This window comes from Numenius arquata, chromosome 7, assembly GCF_964106895.1.
Source record: "Numenius arquata chromosome 7, bNumArq3.hap1.1, whole genome shotgun sequence".
Taxonomy (NCBI): domain Eukaryota; kingdom Metazoa; phylum Chordata; class Aves; order Charadriiformes; family Scolopacidae; genus Numenius; species Numenius arquata.
Window position 1 is genome coordinate 61743797 of NC_133582.1, and position 21358 is coordinate 61765154.

At 46.5% G+C, this 21358-nt stretch overlaps 1 protein-coding gene across 6 annotated transcripts in view; it reads right to left on the reverse strand.

Annotated features, from left to right (window-relative positions):
- DYNC1I1 (dynein cytoplasmic 1 intermediate chain 1) overlaps positions 1 to 21358 on the reverse strand; it is a 169164-nt gene that overhangs the window by 18277 nt on the left and 129529 nt on the right. For all 6 annotated transcript variants that reach the window (XM_074151118.1, XM_074151115.1, XM_074151117.1 and 3 more), the window contains 2 exons: positions 20209 to 20353; positions 3401 to 3541 (listed from right to left, as the gene is read on the reverse strand). In XM_074151118.1, the coding sequence (XP_074007219.1) occupies positions 3401 to 3541; positions 20209 to 20353 (286 nt within the window). The remainder of the gene's footprint in view (positions 1 to 3400; positions 3542 to 20208; positions 20354 to 21358) is intronic.

The following is a 21358-nucleotide window of genomic DNA, read 5'->3' on the forward strand; positions in this document are numbered from 1 at the left end:
TGTCAAAACCTGCTTGCAAATACGTCTATTATCTGTTTCTAGAAATAGACACCATCGTCACCCTTTCAAAGCTAAAATACGGCACGTAAAAAAAAACAACAAACGTTTGAACGGGATATAACACAGCAGAAATAAGCAATTTTGCAAGTCAATTTAATAGCAGTTCATAGATAAATGAGACTCATCAATAACCCAGAGACCTTCCCCGAGCTTGATCAAAAAAGAAATGTTAGGAAACATAGATAAGAAATTGCCATTTGGTATCCTGAAACTATCTGCAAACCCCACTGTACTGACCCATACAACTAATACTCGGTTTGCAAAAGAACGAAGGAGTGGGTAAGGATTTTTTTGCTTTTTAAGGCTTTTTTATATTCATTTATCAAATATAAATTAAAACGTGATGACTTTCATTGCTATTACAAAAATCAGTTTCTGGCACCCACAGATCAACACAAAGCACACAAATACCCTTGTTACTTTAAATTGAGATTTTGAGAATAATTAAATTGATTAAACCCATGGTACAGTTAAAATGATTTTAGTTATTTTGGCCAGAAAGCACCTAGCTCTCAGGAGAGCTTTTTTTAATAGATACGGGGAGTAACACTAGTGGAAACTGTGTTACAGTTCCAAAATTTTAAGGTAGTGTCTTGTAACTAAAACCAGGTATTTTCTTAATTGATTTACAAAATAAAACCTAAATAAAAATGTGGCTTATTTCCCAAATTAAACAAAACCAGGTCTCATTAATAACAATCATACCTAGCTCTTACAGAGATTTTTATCAACAGCTGGCAGTTAAACACATTAATATACCTGTCAGTTTCTCCCGTCTTCACAAATACTTTGACATCACGTATCTGACATCCAAAAGTAATAATGATCTAAAAAATAGGTGTTTCAAGATTTCTTATTACTAAAGGCAAAAGTGCTGACAAGGAGTTTTTCTCAGTAAACGGCAGCACACACTCAAGCGCTGGAATCAACTGCAGAAATCTTGAAAATTATAAACTAATTATGACCTACCAGATAGAGGGTGAAAGCAAACAGCAATCGCTGTCGGTTGTGAGGTTTGGTACTTTGACTGCTTCTCCCGCCTCACAAAACCTCACATCTACTCACAGTCTGCCAGTTTATCATTTCTAGAGATTTTTTAAAAATTTGTTTCATCAGTGCTTAGTAAGGAAACCAAATGGTGTTTCTGCCTCCGGAGCCCCGAACTTGATTCTCATAAAAATACAAAGCTCGGGTACCACGGAAATAATCCCACTCTGATCCTCACCTGGGAGCTGCTTCTGACCTGATCATTTGTGAAATCAGGGGTGGCCTTGCACGCAGAAGAAAAGCAGGATCAAGCTTGAAATTAATTTTTTTTTTCCGATGTTCCTTTGTATTTATATGTAAACATGCAGGAAAACGTATCAGCAGTTTTCTATGTACAGCCTTATTATTGATGGGAATGGGATCAAGCGGTCCATACTAATTTTTTAGAAAGAAATTATGGTCTCAGTGAGTTAAATGGCAAAACATCAGTTGATTTCTAGCAGAGCAGGATTTCAGCCCTGGTATTTGGGGGGAAAGAGTTTTTTGTTGTTTTGGTTTTGGTTTTTTTTTTTTTTTTCTTCTTAAAATGCTGGGTTTTATGCTCTGTGTTTAAGCCTGCATTAATGAGAACACCTGAAGGATATGTCCCTCCCTTCCCAAAATAAATTCTGAGGAGACTCCTCCTGTATATCCTCCAGCTGTATGTGCTCTAATTAAAAAGGCTGTGCTGCTTCCTGCTCCCAGCACTTCAAAAGGCCTCGCTGCTCCCCTCGACAGCCCAGCGCCCGGCCCCGGTTCCTCTTACCTGTCCCTGCTTATTTATGGCAAAGCACCGCTCACTGGACGCCATAAACTGCGCCTGTATTTTACCTCGGCTGAAACGTACAGCGTCTTTATGTGAAAGGCCTATTAATGAGCAAACTAAGCTTAAAAAATCCCCCCAGAATTGGAAAAAGTTGGGTGTATGGAAGGAGGGAATACTGCCGCTTGCCCTTCAGTCTTCTTTTTTTTTTTGGAAATACAAAGAAACTGTCGTTAATTGGTTTATATGTGATTTTTTTTTTTTTTACAGTCTGTTTGTTCTTAATTTTACACGGCATTAAGTAAAAATATGCAAGGCTTCAGTTGTGGAAAAAATGTTGTGATTCTCTGCTGAAGAGGGCTTGCTGGCCATTTGAGACTGACCTCCTGCGACACGACCGGGTTTCTCGAAACCATTTCTGGGGGAAACTCAAACCCAGAAAAAAAATAGTATTAATATAAGTCTGCAGCATTTTTTTTTAAATCTGAAATAGCAGGAGGAAAAAGGGGTGTCCAGCACGTTTAGAAAATTACTTTTTTAAAAAATACAGTATTTATCATTACAAATATTTGCCAAAAGCTGATTAATCCTTTCTCGTCAGTGAAATTCAAAGGTGTGATGTTTCCTCCCGAACTGGCCCCCGCTATTTAGTTTTAATAGCAACAGGAGGAAAACTTGTTATTTTTGTCATTTGCGTTTGTGCCTTCAAGTTCCACAGCGAATTTTGAAGAGAAAAATAAAAAAAAAAAAAAAAACAAAAAAAAGGTGAGGGTGTAAAAATCACAGACCGCAGGTGAGAGAGATGCTGCTGTGCTGAAAGGAACCACCCCTCAAGGGGAGTCCCTGGGGGCTCAGAGGCGGGGAGGGAGGGCGCCGGGTTTGTGACAGGATTGGAGGCACTGGCGGGGGGGCTGTTCGCAGGTTAAAAATGTCCAGAGGGTTTGGAGAAGGGAGAGAAAGCAAGGGACATGAAGGGACATGAAGGGACATGAAGGGACACGAAGGCCGAGCACCTCCCGGGCTGGGGGTGCCGGCGAGGGGCTGCCCGGCGCCATGGGCCCAAAGCCGCGGGCCCAAGGTGTGAGGCCAGAAACGGGGGGGGGGGGGGGGCGCGGAGAGAAATTAAAAAACCCCAAAAAACTACCAAACGGGGGTGGCTTAAAAGTGCAGGGAAAGGAGAAGGAGGCTCCTTCCCCAGCCAGCACGGCGGCTATTTATTCGTGCTGGCTTTTTGCCGGGGGTGGCGGGGGAGCAAGCCCTCCCCACCCCTGACAGGTAGCCGGGAGCAGCCGCCCCGCCGGCGGGGGAGGCGGGAAGGAGGGCGGGAAGGAAAGATGAAGGGAGGCAGGCGGGGCAGGCAGGGGGACGGCCAGCAGCACCCCCCCGCCAGCGGGACCTGCCCTCCCCATCGCCCTGAGGGGTGGTAGGGGGGTGGCCGGGCCGCGGGGGGGTGGCTGGGGGGGGGGTGGCGGGGCCGTCGGCCCTCAGAGGGTTAAGGTGTCTTCCCCCGCCGCCCTCGCCCTGCCATGGCCGCCGCCGCCGCCGCCTCACCTCGGTGTCGTTATTCAGGTTCCACAGATCCAGGCGCCCCATCCCGTCCACGCAGGCGAAGAGCGCGGGATGCACTGGCGACCACATGACATCGTAGACATAGTCGGCATTGTCTTCAAAGGAGTAGAGCGGCTTGTTGTGCTGTTAACAAAAAAAAAAAAAAAAAAAAAAAAAAAAGACAAGAAAAAAAACCCGTGGAGAAAGCAAAGCATGAAGACTTCGTGGCGCTAGTGCCGCCCGGGGGCTGTCTGGCGAAGTCTAATTAAAAACTTTGCACGTTTACCCAAAGTGTCATAAAATTTCCCCCCAGATGAAAGGTCCCGGGCGAAGGGTGGGGACGGCGCTTTCATGGGATGGGGGGCAACGGCTCTCCGCTGGGGAGAAACGAGATGCCCGGCGTGGGGGGGGGGGGGGGAAACGCCCGCGGCTTCTCCCCGCTGCGGGTGGGTGGGTGGGGGGACACGGACGCGGGATGCCCTGTGTTCCCCCACCCCGCAGTAAGGATGGGGGGAGCCGCCGGTCCCTCCGCGCAACCTCCGCGCACCGCGGGCGGCGCCTGCCACCTAGCGGCGGGAGCGGGCACCGCCCGCGGGGACACCCTCCCCGCCCCGCGGCTCCCCGGGGGGCGGCGGGACCCCGGCCCCGGCGGCCGTCACCTCCCCGCAGGAAGTCGGAGGGAAGAAATACACCGGGAATAAAGTGTTAATTATCCGCCATGAATTATTCATGGAGTCGGGGATCGCCTAATTTTTTTCTTTTTTTTTTTTTTTTTTTTTTTTGGCGGAGTAATGGCTTCGCTAATCCCCGATCAATTAATGGGAAATGAAATTTGAATGATAATGAAAACTCCAGAGATGAAAGGAATTAAGTAATTCTCGCGGCTGGCGACAGAAATCTAAACAATGGGGCTTCTCGCGGGGTCTCCCCCCCCCCCCCCACTCCCTCCAGCTGCCTGCCCCCCCCCTTCCCCCGGCAAAGGGGGGTGCGGGGGGGGGGAGGAGGGTCCGCAGCCCCCTCCGGCCCCCACCGAGGCTCCTGCCACCAATAAACCATCCCCGAGAGTGCAGCTGGAAATGCCGGAGTTTTATCTGTAAAATACCTCGGTCAGGTCCCTCCAGAACACCCCCCCCCCTTCATCCCACAATTTTGGGAACCCCTCAACCCCTTACCTGGCTGCGCATTGTTTTTCCCCAAAGGGGAGCGACTGATCGCAATTATTCTATCGCTTTTCTTTAGTACATTGTTAATTTAGAGCAATACAGCAGGGGGTTTAATCTCTATTTGCGGCTGGGTCCTGGCGGGTTTGGGGGTTCGGTCCTCGCTGGATGTCGCGGCTCGGCACGCGGACGGGTACACCCCTACATCCCTGTATGTCCCTATACATGACTTCATCTTTCGGAAAAAAAATACTAAAAGTACTGAAAATACAAAGAGATTGATTCCATAGGCTAGTTTTCCCTCTGCTTGAATTAATGAAAGACACTTTGAATGATTTACAGGATCAGGTCCCAAATTGTTTTTTTGTGCATTTCCTAAGAGTAGCAAACATTTTTGTTTTGCGTGGCAATAATGTGAAATTAGAGCTCGAGCTTATTACCTCAAATGTATACATTTTTATTTCTTTTCCAGAGCTGGAGTTTTGCAAAAGAAAAGGGAAAATATCACAAGACTATTTTCTTACCTAAAAAAAAAAAAGGTCTTGTTCTCCAACCACATATGTATCTGCTTAGAATATTATCAGTGCCAGCGGAGTTCCTTACACGTGCTAATGGAATTACTGACATGCCTGGGCTAAAGCATCTGCAGGGTTGAGAGCCAAAGGAAGACTATGCTTTTGAAGAGGTATTTCATAGGAAATTTCAAAGCGAATCCTTACAGCTGTGAGCTGGAAAACAGCGTTTGGAGCGGGCCACGCAGATCCACAAGGTCTGTCTGCTGTATTGTGTATTTTCACTGAATCCCCCCCCTCATTTAGGTTCAAGTACACCAACTGTTTAAATGCTGGGAAAATGGGCATTGGACACAGTAGTACACCGAAGGGAAAGGGAATCTGCTCAGCTGCTCGGTGGCTGGTATTTTTTCTTGTTTCCGGGAAATGTGCTGCACATATAGCTCTTTAACATTTAATGACACGGGAGAAGTTACAAAATTCCACAGAAGTAAGAAGACTATTAAGATATAAGTCAATCCAGGGCAGATCTCACAGAACCATAGAATGGTTCAGGTTGGAAGGGACCTTAGAGATCATCCAGTTCCAAACCCCTGCCATTGGCATTTCCTTTTTGTTAACATACCAAAACCTGGTTTCATCTCATTTTGAGTGTGATGCTTTTTAAATGCTCTTTTTATTCCTGCCTAGTTTATTTTCCAATTCCTAGAGACCCAGGCATTAGAAGGAAGGGTCAGGAACATGGTCTGGTGGGAGATGTCCCTGCCCAGGCCAGGGGGTTGGAACTGGATGGGCTTTAAGGTCCCTTCCAACCTGAACCTTTCCATAATTCTATGATTCTGTGATTTGGTTCTAGCCTGTATCTTGCTGTTCGCGTGCTATAGAGTCTCTGGCAAACAGCTTTAGCTGATGTGCCTCAGTTTCCCTGTTAGGAAAATGAAAATGCTGGTATTTGAGTTGAAAAATGTAGCAGATACGCAATGCGCGTTGTTTTTACTGTAAGAGGGGAAATAGTCCGATAGGAAGTCAGAGGGACAGTCTGGACAACGGAAATAATACGGCCTTTGAGAAAGATCTCAGCCATGCCAGGAATGACACACAAACAGGGTGTGGAGCACTGTCAGGGAGTAAGAAGTTGCAGCCGCGTGAGCAGCCCAAGGAAAAGGCAAGATCAACCACAGTGGGCTTGGAGAAACGGGGAGAAAGACCTTTGATACGGCACCACCAGGCAGCGGTGGAGGAGCTGAGCTACAGCCTTCGCAGCCCCTCCAGTGTATCCCAGCTTGAACAGCATCCAGGGGGGAAAAATGAAGTATTTCCCAGACTCTCTCTTTCTGCCTCGCACCCTTTAACTAGAGAAGAACCCGAGGACTGCGTTGGGCCAGTCTGCAGGTCACAGAATCACAGAATGATATGGGGTTGGAAGGGACCTCTGGAGATCATCCAGTCCAACCCCCTGCCAGAGCAGGGTCACCCAGAGCAGCTCCCACAGGAACGTGTCCAGGGGGAGTCTGAATGTCTCCAGAGACGGAGACTCCACCACCTCTCTGGGCAGCCTCTTCCAGGGCTCTGCCACCCTCACAGGAAAGAAGTTCCTCCTTATGTTTAGGTGGAACTTCCCATGTTCAAGTTTGTGCCCGTTCCCTCTTGTCCTGTCCCTGGGCACCACTGAAAAAAGACTGGCCCCATCCTCCCGACGCTCACCCTTTAAGTATTTATAGGCATTGATGAGATCCTCCCTCAGTCTTCTCCAGGGTAAAAAGACCCAAGTCCCTCAGCCTTTCCTCATCAGAGAGATGTTCCAGTCCCCTCATCATCTTTGTAGCCCTCTGCTGTACCCTCTCCAGCAAGTCCCTCTTGCTGAAGCGTCCTGCCTTCACCAGTGGGAGTGAGTGACCTTTCTTACAAGCTGAGATTTCCTCCGGCTCTGATTTTGCCCGCTGAGAGCAGTTATGCTGATTTCATCACCAAGGCTGGATTTGGAAGGTTAAGTGTGGATGTAAATGTTTGCAGGACGTCCTTACTGCGAGCCTGTTCGCTGCGGGCCCAGGCCTGCATATTCTTTTAATGTAAGGATTTATGAGTAAGGACCGATACCGACTGCTTTGAGAAAATGCTGAAATGTGGAACCATGTAAAGGTCACTTTAAAGCAGTTTTAAATTACCCAAACTTCAGACTTACACAATCTATAACCAACATATGGCTATTATTATAAAACAACTGAAATTTAAACTTGATGAGCTTTCATTCTTAAATATCAACCCACTCCGTTATTCAATAGAGCAGAAGAAATAGTTTAAAGCAGTATCTTCAGACAAACTTGGGCCAAACCTACTTATTACTGAAGAAGGGAGTTTGGGGTGAAAACGTGGCCCTACTGAATCAATGGAGTTTTGCCATCGATTTCAATAGGACAGGATCTGAGTGTTTAGTGGGAAAAATGAAAAAGCCAATTCCAAGACACGTGGTTGTGTCTCATTTATTTAAGCGTGTCGTCATCATTTTGTGGTTCCTCCTCAGTGTTTGTACACGGGCATTGTTTAAAAGAACAACGCAGAGTGAAGATTTTCAATACATGGGAGCTGTCTAGGAATTAGCCCTTCTCTATGAAACAAGAAACTCACCTAAATAAACACTATGGATTTATACAAAAGAGCTCTTTTTTTTTTTCCACACATAAAATTGACCAGTCTATTCCACTTCTTATTTGCATAGAAGAATTTTCTTTAATCCAGGAGGCGCCACACATAAAGCAGCTAATTATCCATGTGAAGGAATGCTCACACATCCACAGGTTTTAACTAGCAGCTGACTTCGGAAAAGCCATGGAAAAACCTATTGGCTTTGCCTGTTTCGTGAAAGGAGTGTTTTACACCTCGGCACCACTTCTGTGGGTGTCAGCTCCACCTAAAAGTACTTCCCCAGGCTGCACCTTCAGTGGCAGAGATATATGGTGACACCACACACTCCGTTATGTCCCCTTTTTTCTTTCCACTCCATCGTCTCCCATTCCAAAGACAATAAGCCAAGCCCACACTTCTGGCTCCCGCCATATTAACAACAGCCACGAGCGTTGCGACGTGTTATAAGTTTGATTCAAGCTAATTTGCTTTTTCTAGGTGTGCAGCAAATATGACAAATTCACTAGTCCTTGGCACAGAAACTTTCCCAACAAGCCGATGTGTTTGTTTAGGCTCAAGCTCCGGCTCTCGGGCCCTTGGAAAGGGCAGAGGCAGAGCGGACCCGAGCAGAGTGGCTCCTCTGAATCTGGCCCCTGAACAAACCCGGGAACAGGGGGATGGAATCGGATGACCTTTAAGGTCCCTTCCAACCCAAACCATTCTACGATTTTATGAACTTGGCCCCTATGGGACCCAATATTCTCTATATACCCTTTGTTTGATGATCCAAGGACTGGAGCCCCTCTCCTATGAGGACAGGCTGAGAGAGTTGCGGGGGTTCAGCCTGGAGAAGAGAAGGCTCCGGGGAGACCTTAGAGCCCCTTCCAGTCCCTCAAGGGGCTCCAGGAGAGATGGGGAGGGACTCTTGATCAGGGAGGGGAGCCATAGGATGGATGGGAATGGTTTGACACTGAAAGAGGGGAGATTGAGATGAGATGTGAGGAAGATTTCCAGTGGATTGGTAAAGATCACTTGAGAACCTCCAGCCTGGAATTAAAAGTGGGAGGCAGCACGTTAACCCGGTACATTATTTGCAGCGTATGTCCTGGTACATCCAAGAGAAGACATTTTTAACTCTGCTGCCATCGGTTATAAGCTACTAGCAGACAGGTTTTAGCATTAGTTAATCAACTGCAGGTCATGAGAAGTGCAGTCAGGAAAAGCAGGGAGGACATGGGTCAGGCCCTGCAGGACATCAGAGGGACATCAGAGGGACACCCGTTCCATTCTCACCGCGAGAATGCATTCACCAACACCAATTTACACACTGCTGACAAGCCAAAAGCACTATAAAACAGGTAACAAAGTGAAAGGAAGAATTAGTACCTGAGATGTGCATGTGCAGGCCAGCACTTAGAGAGTGAAAACAGACTCTTGAAGAGTAGAAGTCTGAGAGAAGCTTTTTTTGATTTTGGCATGAGTTCATAAAACAAAGATGATACAAGGGCTGGAGCATTTCTCCTAAGAGGACAGGCTGAGAGAGTTGGGGGGGTTCAGCCTGGAGAAGAGAAGGCTCCGGGGAGACCTTAGAGCCCCTTCCAGTCCCTAAAGGGGCTCCAGGAGAGATGGGGAGGGACTCTGGATCAGGGAATATAGTGATAGTACGAGGGGTAATGGTTTTAAATTGAAAAAGGGGAGACTGAGATGAGATCTGGGAAGAACTTCTTTGCTGTGAGGGTGGTGAGAGCCTGGCCCAGGTTGCCCAGAGAAGCTGTGGCTGCCCCATCCCTGGAGGGGTTCAAGGCCAGGTTGGACGGGGCTTTGAGCACCCTGGTCTGGTGGGAGGTGTCCCTGCCCAGGGCAGGGGGTGGGACTGGATGATCTTTAAGGTCCCTTCCAACCCAAGCCATTCTATTTAGATGTGGTGTTGGGTATAGGGGAGAACTTTGTAGAGTAGGGTAGATGGTTGGACTCGATGATCCCAAGGGTCTCTTCCAACCTAGACGATTCTATGATTCTATGATTCTATGATCCATTAAAAAAACAGAAAACCTACAAAATGGTGTCAAAGGAAGACATCTCCTCCGGCACAGAAAACACGCAGGGAAGCAGAACTCCGCTGTCTGTATGTAATGCAAGTGTCAGGGCATTGCACTGACCAGAGGGATGCCAAAGGAACTGGGACAGGGTATGGCATGTGGGGCTCCCACCCACGTTAGGATCTGAGCTCTCTCACTGTTCTATAGCCCCTGGCTGCTAGGACAAGTCTTCTCCACCTCGAGAGAGACATCCTACTACTTTGTTGAGTCCAGCCTCATCTTTTCCTTTCCGACCCCGCCAGTCAGCCCGGCCAACCCAAAAGAGACAGGCAGTACAAGCAGAAACTAAAAGCTGCTAGGAATTTTGAGGTGAATGCTCCTCAAATCATCTTTACCCTGGTCTTGACCCTTTTCTCCTTCCACGGTCTCCTTCCTGGGCCACCAGCTGTTTGGGGTTACTTGCGCATACCTCTTGTGGTGGGGAGTAAATCCTCTGCTGTGGCTAAGGCTCTACGGCTCTTGTAAGCCTTCATGTTCTCCATTTGTGTGGAGTCAGAGAGGCCCTGGTTTTTATTCAGATGGATTGATCTCCATGGGAATTTTGCCAGTTCTGGACTGCCATGTGTCTCCCAAATCTGTTTTCTAAGATTTATGATAATTTAGAATAATCCAATAGTTCCTACTTTCATCCTGTACTTATGGGACTGGACTTTGTTCAGATTATGCTAGCTTTTAAAAGCTACAGCAATCCCAGGAGCTGTTAGGAGATGCCATAAATCAGAGGCATTGCCAGTCGCAGGGACATCGCTGATGGCTCAGCAGAGCCTGTCTGTGTTCTCCCCAGAGGGTATCGTTATCCCACAGACCCCCGTACTCTGCAGCTCACAACTCGCAGCCTGAGCCTCCTCTTCCAGGACCAGCCAGACCCTCAAGGATGGCAACGGGAAAGCACAAGGGGGATGTTTATGCTCTTCAGCTTTAGCCACCCAGTGTCACTGGCCAACCGAGGTGCCCTAAATTGAGTAGAATGAGAATGTTACCTGTCTTTAAATTCCTCCTGGCAGTCAGATTCGGTGCTGAATCACAGATGAGCCTCTGGGGCTTGATGGACATTTCGCTGGGCTGTGACCCATGTGCACGTTGTATTATCTCACCCTCAGATGATGATTAGGTCACTGAATCAAATCTAAATTGCATTTTTTGGGCAAGGGAACAGGCTTCGTTTTGCGATTCAGTAACAACAGGGGGAAAGAAATGAGAGTGGAAACGATCCCTAAACTCTTCGCAGCCTCGTTTTATTTAAGTACTATAGTATTACTATGCTGATTGGTTTTTGGCATCCTGAAAGTTGCAGAAAGTCAAGGCAGGAAACTGTTCACTTCTAGAAATTATTGTTCTTGCAGAGATGCTAAAACTGTTGCCTCTCTTAATTGCCAATAATATAAGAAAGTCCAATATTTTTGCATAAACATATGGGAATTATTATGGATGGAGGAGGGAGGGGACAAGGGTGAGACTGAAAGGAAAGGGGCTCTGAGAGCAGACCGAGTCTGGAGATAACATGACGATAACATTTTTGTGGTTTCCTTCAAAGTCAAAGCGTCACGGGTGAGCGTACAAGAAGGAAGCAAAGGGAAAAAAAAGGTTCGATGATTGGCACAGACGGTTTTAATGAGAACCGATCTTAATGTCTAATACCGTGGCATGAAGAAAAAATAATAATAAAAGAACTTGGGAAGTCAGACATCACCTGACTTCGAGGAGCGTCAGAAAGTCAGACAGCAGAGCTTCTGGGGTCTGTGGAGATGGCCTGGAAGCGGTACTGACAGGTAAACTGCTGATTTGGTTAATCCTCCTGAACCTTTTTAAGTCCTCTGCAGAGATGCGACACCTTCAGGCTGTGCTGCCAGGCTCCAGCTGTTCGCTTTGGTCTTCCATCTCCCTTCTGCCCTGCCCTTCTGCTCACTCAATGGGAAAAGACCTTTTTTTCTATCTTCTGAAGAAAAAAAGCAGAAAGTACGGCATTCCTCCTCACCGCTGCGTGTTAGCTGAGGAACTGTTTTCAGTGAGTTCGATAGAAATCTGTATTATTTGGTGTCGAATGTAAATTTAAATGAAGTAATGATAAGTTTCCAGTTTCATTCCCAGTCTGGAGCCCCTTCTTACTCCCCACTTGCCAGAGTTGTGCCTGCAGGTTTCCACTGCTTGAGGTTCAACGCCTCCTGCTCCGCTCGCCCACGCCAGGCTGGGTGTAGCGGGGATGGCGACAGCGGAGAAGCCCATTACAGGTATTTGCCATTTGTTCTGTATTTCCTCAGAACTGTTGACTTCATCGCTAAACGTTAATCAAGTTTTCCACCTTTTATTTAAAACATGCTTTAAGCAAGGCAGCACTTCTTCCTATCCTGCTGTGCATTTCAGTCAGGAGATTTCTTTAGAAAAACTGTAATTTTCCTTTGGAATTTCTACCTGCTTCTACGGATGGCTCAGTTTCTTCTTTGAGAGGCTCAAAACTCTACAGAAGGTCTTATTGCTTCTGCCCAGTGAACTGATTCTCAGCTTCTGTAGCTCAGACTCCTGCCTTTATATTACTATATTCTTGGATTTTTTTCAGAGAAGGACTCGGGGGACTTGCTGAGAAACACGAGCCAGGTATGGTTTTGCTGGACGGCTGGAAGAATCTCCAAATCCTGGTCAGAGAGAAACACCAAACAGAGGGAAACACTGAAGAAAGGGGGGATTTGGTCTTTTTCCTCTGGCTGTCGCTCCCGGTTTATGTCCCACGTTGGTGGGACCCGGCAGCGGAGCTGGAGAGCGAGTGGGATGCTGTGGGAGAAGCTGGATGTCTCCCGAGCTGTGTCCCGAGCCTGCTCCTGTTGGAATCACTGGCACCTGTGTCCCTGCTCCGGGCCTCAAGTCATTAAAACAAGGGAGTTTAGCTCAAATTGAGAGGCGAGGAGGGGAGCGGGATACCGTGGCTGCAGTTCAGGGGGTTGTTTCCCACCCCTGTGACTCTGACAGGAACGTTCAGCACGATACCCCTGAAAATCCGATTTTTCTTTTCAATGGAAGATGCTGCTTCACGACCAAGGTCCCCGGCCCAGCCTTGCATGTGGACTCGGCCAATTTCTAGGTTTTCGAGCAATTCTGCCGCTGCCATTCCCGCTGCCAGGAGGCGCGGGCAGGAGGATGGGGAACGTTGGAGGACGGCACCATCAGCTCAATGCTCAAGATCAGTATTTGTACCTGCTGCCACCAGGATGCCCGCAGAGCTCTCACGGGTCAGCAAGCAGTGATTTTTGAGGCTAATTATTACTGAAGAGAACTCCCATCTTGCAGGATTTGGAATACAGTTCCCTTTTCCTTACTGATAACAAAAGTCTCTCCCGTGGCAGAGAAAGGATGGCAGGTGGGAGAAAATTTCCATTAGGGAAGATTCCTGGACTTTATATATTGATAGTTTTCCCAAAACGTTTCACTATGACATGCGAGCCCAATCCTCCAGCACAATTCTGCGACAGATCAGCCAGCGGGAGGTTTGTGTTTTGATTTCAGGGGAAAAAGGGAATCACGACTTTGTTTTGTACAGATTCTATGAGCTCCCGAAATCCAATTCTGCTTTCCACGTGCAAGTAAAGCTTTCACTGGTTACAGCTGGATTTATGTTGGGGTTTTCTGAAACAGAGTTTAGCCTGGTGAGTTTTTTTTTCAGAACAGCCTCAGTATTTTAGATGACTTATTTTTATGTGTGTGTGTGTGCACCATTCTGTACGAAAGGTTTCACAAAGGAGCAGCACGGTTCGCGTGGGTAAATGAAGAATGTCGGCCGGCTGAGGAATATTTTCCTATCACTTTTCAAACATGGCTACGCTGAAAACAAAAATCATGAGAAACATTTCATGTGAAGAACTCGGGCCTGATTTTGAGCCACCTGACTTCACTTTGGTTTTGCTCTGTAAAATTACCTAGAAAATACCATAATCTTCTTTTTTGTACAGCTGGATGAGAGCCAGACCTCTGGCTCCAGAGGTAAAGGGCAAAAACTAAAAAAATCCTGTCTGAACAGGCAACTCCACCCTCTTCCCCAAGTCAGCTTGGCCTTTTGACAGAAAGTGAGCTCTGAAGCAAATTCATTCATTGCCTTGTTTTTGGACAAAACTCAAAATTCTGAACTCACGCCACAGAGAGACCGTTTCCATGAAATCCAGAACGCTATTTTATCACCCTTTGTCTGTGCCTATAATCGGACAAAATAAGCATTTTGGACAGTGATTAATCGGATTAATCATTTTAATTGCTTTTATCAAAGAGAACAGCCTGCACTGGAAATGCGGTGTTGTCGAAGAAAGGTGGTTGCCTTATGAGCAGCGGCAAGAAGGAGCCCCATGTTGTGATGCAGCAGTGGATGGCGGGGGACAGGTCTAGCCAGGTATCCAAAGTAAGAGGGGTTAAATAACCCCCTGAGCTATTTGAGCCTCACCAAAATCCATGGGAGGGAGGAATTAGCAAAAGATTCCATGGATACAAGAAAATAGGCAGAACTGTCTGTATTCAGCCCACCTACTCCCAAAACAGGCTGGAGTTTTGGTCTCCCTCACAGTACATTGCTTCTTTTCCTCTTTTTTTTTCTGGATATTATTCCTTGTGCCTCCCCAAACTCTCCAGACCCTTTTGAGATCCCCCACCGTGGCACTAGAGACAGACCCAGATGCAGGGGGGTGCAGAGACCCAGAGGTCCTGACACCCCTACAGTTGGGTTTAGCATCTCCTTGGAGCACGCTCTGCCTTTCTTCTGCTCGTATCTCAGCTTTTCTGGCTGCAGAATCAAGGTATGTGACATGCGTGTGACGTGGGATAAAGAGGCTGAGTCCTTCTTGGGGGTGGTTTGGGAGAAGCCAGAATAAAAAGACAGACTCAGGAGCTCAGACGTGCGGCCACATCTGCCGGTTTAGATATGAGCTGAGGCTGGTCCAGATGCAAGAAAGCCATCAAAAGCTACAACAACTGATTGTCTGCCAGATTTGGGCTCCTGCGTAAGTCACTTGTGGGAAGTAATGATGGTACCTCTAAGAGACGTTCTGATGTATGCACTGCAATCACTTCCCAGAGGCTGCACAAGAAATCAAAGTACAGAAGCCTGAAATAATAAAGGATCCAGGAGGATCCAACTTCATATGCAGGAAGAGCCATACGAAGTGCCTCATGTGCTAAGGCGAGAAGACTGAATACAGCCCAGAGGATTTATGAAAGCTTAGAAAATAGCATTAAGGATGAACAGGTTCAAGACTGAAAGCAGTGATACTTTCTAAATGTCACAAAGTCCAGCTCTCATCTACACTTCAGTGTATGCAAGACAAGGTACAGGAGTAACTCTGCATCTCCCCGGTCCATCTTGCTGCCGGAGACCAGTCTGATCCTGTTACAAACCAGAGAAGCAGGGCTGGCCCCCAGTGGACAAAACTGGTTTTCATCAGGAAGCGTCAGCGCGTTACAATCAAAGCTTTCCTTTGAGAAGATCCTACTTTCTGTGAAAGCGGAGTTGTTCACAGGCACAAGATACAGCTCAGGGCAAAATGGCACCATCATCACAGCCTTTCCTGCCCTTGGGGAAGACACGTGTTCCAGGCCCACTCAGGCAGACCTTTGCAGCATGGCTTGGTGCCCAAACCACTGCCTTATGGAATGGTCTCGTGGAGCTCCTCACAAATAACTGCGCATTCACTGGGACAAGAACATCTTCCATAAGGCAGGGAAGCGCTATAAACCATTAAGCACTGATGTGGGGTCTCTAATTGTGATCCACTCTAATCACCTGCCACGGCACCTCACTAAATCAAATCATTGACGCCAACATTTCCAGTTACAGTTAAAACAACTTTCATGAGGGAGAATTCAGCAAGTTGTAATAGTTCACCAAGTTTCCTGTTCTTTTATCACGACTCCATGTTTGACTTCACTTCGGTTTGGATCTTTAACTTCAGGCCATGCTGTCTATAACACGAGAGGCTCTCACTCACCCACTTAATGTGACTGAAATTATACTAGAAAAAAATCTGAGCCAGTAACCTGGCATCTTGATTCATGGTATTTCTAAAGTAAAAAATGGTAAGTCCTTAATTTTTCAAAAAAGTGATGACCCGACCCTGTTATTTTAGTAAACTTTAAAAACTGCCCATTTGTGAGTGCATTCTTTTCTGCTTGACTCATCTACACCATCCTGTAATGCTCTGATTCATTCTGCTACACCATTTTCCACCACAGTAAGGTTGGTCTATCAGGTTGATCCCATCAGATCCCATCAGCCAGGGGGCTGGGGGGCAGAGGTACCTCTCTTTAGCACCACCACCACCCGCTTCTTTGCGTTGTTCTAGTGGTAGGCTTCAGCTTGACCTCTGACGAGATATTGTTCAACCTTTAGGCTGAACTAAAACCAGCGGAGTTTGAAGTTATATGCTGATAGGAAGGTATGAAAGTGCAAGGTAAAATAATTAACTCCAAGAGTCAAGAGGACTGGGTTATAGCAAGATAATCTGCAAACAGATGGGTATAAGATATTGAAGGTTCATAAAGGCACATAGTATAGAAATGTGAATTTTTTGCTGTTTAAAATGTGATTTCTCAAAAAGCACAACAGACTGCAGTCTGGAACAACAGAGGACACCAAAAATAAAGAAGGGCATTGTGTGAAGAGCATAAGAAAGTGAAGATGGAGGAGAGGGAATAGGAAGGAACTACCATTGATGGACATGCTAGTAAGGCAGGACTGAGCAGGGACACAAGAGTAGGCAGTCTGTCACTGAAGGCACACGTGTCATTTGGCTCGATTAGTCCTTGCTAATGGTTATGTGGTGGTCCTACTACTAGTTTACTCCCCTGTGTCCTTTCTTGTGATTAAGGCACTCACCACCATTACTTAAATATTAGGCAAAGAGAGCAATGTGCGTGCATGGGGATTAGGCAAAGAGGGCGATGAGCGTGGATGGGGATACAGCGATGCTGTTACAACTACTCCAATCTCTCTTCTAGTCAACTGCCCACCTGAGCGTGACTTAGGTGTAGATGCAAGAGGAGAGAAACACAGTCATCCTACCCTCAATGGAAGGGTAAGACGTAAAGGAGATGTGTGAAGGATGAAAGAGTTAACAAAATCCATCTCTCTATCCAGACCTTTATTAGCTCCCTCAGCAGCAAACGAGCCATCTTCTAGGCTTTAGCTGAAACTATGCCTTGACAATTCCAGGCCAGCTCCTGTCCCTTGACACAAGATCTAAAAATCCACACTCCAAGCAGCAATTGCTGTAGTAATAACAATACTTACATTTCATTATTTAACCTCATGCTATTCGTTCATGAGGATTAGTGCTTAATTAATTAACAACACTTAGCATTTCCACTTAGCACTCTACCTCTCCAGAGCATCATACAGACAATACCTAATTAAGGGCAGAGCTCCACAGACACTTCCCATGAGGACTTCCCCCTGACAGCTCTGCGTCCAAGGCTTGCTCACGTGGTGTAACATGAATTCAAGCTGAAAGCCCTGTTGACTTCACCAGGAACCAGGCGATGCCCTGGCTATCAAGTGACTACCTTTGCAACCTCCTTTTCTTTCCCTGTTGCTCCTGGTTGCTTGCTATTCACCCAGGGATCTAATTATTGGCTAATGTGATGGGTGATAATGCGAACCTTATATTAGTGTTATCTACAAAACCTTCACTCTTCCGTTAGTGAAAACCTTACTCTCGGCCACCTGGCTGAACTGCCTTTGGATAGAAAATGTGTTAACCACAAAAAAAAACCAGATTATAAAATGTCAAGCGAGTTTTTAAGGGAGATGGTGCTTTCAATCCATCAGTCAAATGCCTGCTATGAAAGTGCCTTTCTTGTAAGCACCCCAGGGTGCTAGACAACATCAATAGACAATATAAACACAGAGCTTTTATGGTTCACTTTACAATTGGACATTGACTCTGAACCTGTGAAACAGAAAGGAATTGAATTTCATGACCAAAGAGGATAATGTGCACAGGATTAAGTAGACAACACCGGTAGAAGCAGGAAAGCAATATGGCACGGCTATCAGAGAGAGATTAAATTTACGAATGAGAAACCAAAGGAATAAACCAGTTCTGAGTAAACTCTCATAAACCAGCAGTAGCACTCAATGCTTCCTACCAATCCACTGTCTTTTTCAGAGAATTAAACGTGCTGATGGGTTTACTCAAAGCCCACTGATTGACCAGGCCCTGACTATGGGAACTGAACAAAGAAAGCCCTAAATACGTAAAAGCTCCAACCAAGAGCTGTACAGAAAGAAAATTCCATCCAGACAGTATGGAAACAACCTTCCTCTGGAATCAAAGTGGAAGAAAAAGAAAAGAAAACATTCATCGCAGTTGAAGAACTTGTCCAATGCCTCGGAGGATGTGTTGGGAGGGCAGTGGCCTGGGGCTGCTGCTTCTCAGACCTGCTCCAGGAGAAGGCCAGGGACACACTACAGCAATGTGGTTCCTCAGGAAGCCCCTCTTGCCAGAGGAGCCACGGCTCGAGAGATACCAGAAATTTAAATGGTTTGGTTCTTTGAAAACTGACCGTATTGAACAGAATGTGACCTAACCATTTTTGGCACTTAATTCCTGCGCAAGGGTAACTGTGTGCTGCTAACTGCAGTGTCTGTGTCCCAAAATATGCTGTGTTACTGTTACTGCTAAATCCTAAAGTCCCAGGAGTTCAAAATAAAAGAAAACAGGCCTTATTATCCCTTAATATAATTTCATTTAAGCTGCAGATGGATAAGACCCTTATTGCCATATTCAGCCTCAAGCTGAGGGTCAGATACCCATCCCAGACTTTTCTGGACATGTATGTTTGGAATTCAGTACCTGCCTTTCATCTTCCCCCCAGTCACCACCAATTCTTTTCCCCTTACCTACCTTCACCTTCAACCCTCCAATATTCCCCTGCCACCAGTTACCACTGCCCAGGACCCCCTTATCTCAGACACCAACCAGTCCAGCCAGCCCCGACCAGCGAACACCTCTCCATCACTTGGTTTTCCTGCATCCCTTTCTAACGTTTACCACCCAGGACCCACCCCAGACCCACTCCAGCCTGCCCGCAACCACTCTCCAGGACCACTTCTGCGCTGGTTAAGGCTGGGTCCACTGATGTACGTAGCTACATGTGAATTAGGTAAAATGTGCACCTTTCTTACAATGAGTTTCCTAAAATGTAACACTCAACACAAAACCATCAGCTGTGGTCACTGTTGATCAGGAAAAGATATCCGTTAATTAGCACGGTGGATCAGGTCACCAACAAATGCGTTGTGAAGCTACTATGGAGGCTGATTCAAGTCACTATCTAGGTAACTGTGCTTCTGTTTCCAGCACAAGGCTGTCACATGAGCCCTTTCTGGTGACTTTTGTATTTACATTTGCCGTGCATCTGTCCTGGCATCTCTGAGCCCTGATGTCTTGGAGGAACACACACTGAGAAACTTCCTGACTGGGGTCAGCCTCCAGCACTGGGAACTCTGATGGCTGCAGCTCAAGATGTGAACCAAACGCAGGCGTAAAACCATGGTTCAGAATAAACCCATCAGCATGGGTTTTGGCATTTGGAAGGCAGTTCCCTACCCTGGTGCATGACAAAAATAACTCTTTGGATGACTTACGTAATTAGGATTTTCCCTCTCATTCTCCTGGTTTACTCAGCCTGTACAATAAAACAGGTTGGTCTGGGATTTAAAAATCCCACAGTTTTTCCTCATGCTGTCATTACCCTGTATTCATACGGTTCTGAAGAGTGCTGGGGTTTCAAAGCTTCATGGGGTTGTGTATTCATTTCTGTTGTTCCAGGGCTTTCCCTGTAAGGGGTCACGGTGACACGTCCGTAGAGTAGTCGGCAACAGATCCATGGTGGTCATCACTCTGAGTTCCAGCGTGTGCCTCCTCCCCGCTTACAACCATCAGTGTCTGATGTCACTGGGACAATTTATACTTTTTGGCTACCACAACCTCCTACAGCAATGAACAGCACTCCTGAAGGAGTGATATTGATTGTGTGAAGTCGTACACATGCTTCCCCTGTCGCTTCATCAGAGGAAAGGGCTCCTGCTGCTGCAGCACCGTCGTGTGTGGCATTACCCTGCTCAGGGAGGGCTGGATGGGTTGTTTGGTGACTCGCAGTACGAGACATCTCCTCGCCCAGTGAAATTGCTCAGCACCAGGGTTAATACTGAAGTGCAGATCAGCTGAAGCTACCTTTAAAGGGCAGGGTGCGCTCCAGGGCGAATATGGTTGACATGGTTACACAAGGTGTAGATTTTACTTACAATTTTATCACTACGCCTATTCTAAGCACAGCCTTTCCATTAATTAACTCTCAGGACTCAATACAGACAATATTGACAAATTTCTGACCAAGGCATTTTCAGAAGTAGCGTTACCCACCCCATCCCAGCACGGGCCTCTCACCTTTGTGGTCCACAGCTTGACTGTCCAGTCAAACGACGATGTGACAAAGAGGTGGGAGAAGTCAATTGGACCCACTGCCATGTGACAGTTGATTCCTGTGACAGGTCCTTGGTGGCCTTCAAAAATTTCACCAATGCCAGCTTTACTGCAGGAAGAAGAGACATTGACATTCAGAGAGCGATTTCACATCATTTCTCTTCACTCTTAGGTTCCTGTTTCCTTTTGAAGTTCCAATTAACCTGTAAACCTCTCTCCTTTCAGCAGGGCCTTTCCCTGCAGAGGTTTACTGCTGTGGGCACAATTAATGCTCAGGATCCAGCACAGGAAGACCTTCTCTTACTTCTGAAGGTTTGCCTTACCCACTTTTACATGCACCATCTACTACTGCAGCTTGAAATAACATTTATGTGTAATTATAAAATAATTCTAAATTATAATTCTACTATAGCTTATGCCTCTAAGTAAGCCATTATCACAAGGAATAACCATTAAATAAAAATGCAAATATGTTAATGACTTATCAAGAGCAATTATTTTCCTCTTAAATATCTAAAACAACTTTCCACAGCAACCAATCGAGTCACTAGGAAACAAATCGTTTTTCACAAGAAGTGAAGGAACTCTTCTCTTCCCATGACCAGGTATCAGACAGTCATCACTTTGAACAAGGGGAGATGTGCGTTTCATCGGCCTGAGGCTGGACTAGCTGTTAGGAAGGGAAAATACAAGGCTATGTAGGAGAGAATGTATGCAGGTTTTTTGTTCCTGGAAGCCAAAGACACCAGATCAGTTGTCAGTCGTGTCTCACAGCGTATACAGAAAGGGGAGCCATGAAATTACCCTTGTAGTTACATTATAGAAAAATTGCCAGTGGAAAAAAATACATTAAAAACAGTCACAACTCTGATAAAGCTGCTGGCCCCGTGCCGGTGTGAACACAATGTACCCAAAGAGATGAGGAGCTTCACTGGAGGACACTGGTCACAGAATCACACAATGATATGGGGTTGGAAGGGACCTCTGGAGATCATCCAGTCCAACCCCCTGCCAGAGCAGGGTCACCCAGAGCAGGTCCCACAGGAACGTGTCCAGGTGGGGTTTGAATGTCTCCAAAGAAGGAGACTCCACCACCTCTCTGGGCAGCCTCTTC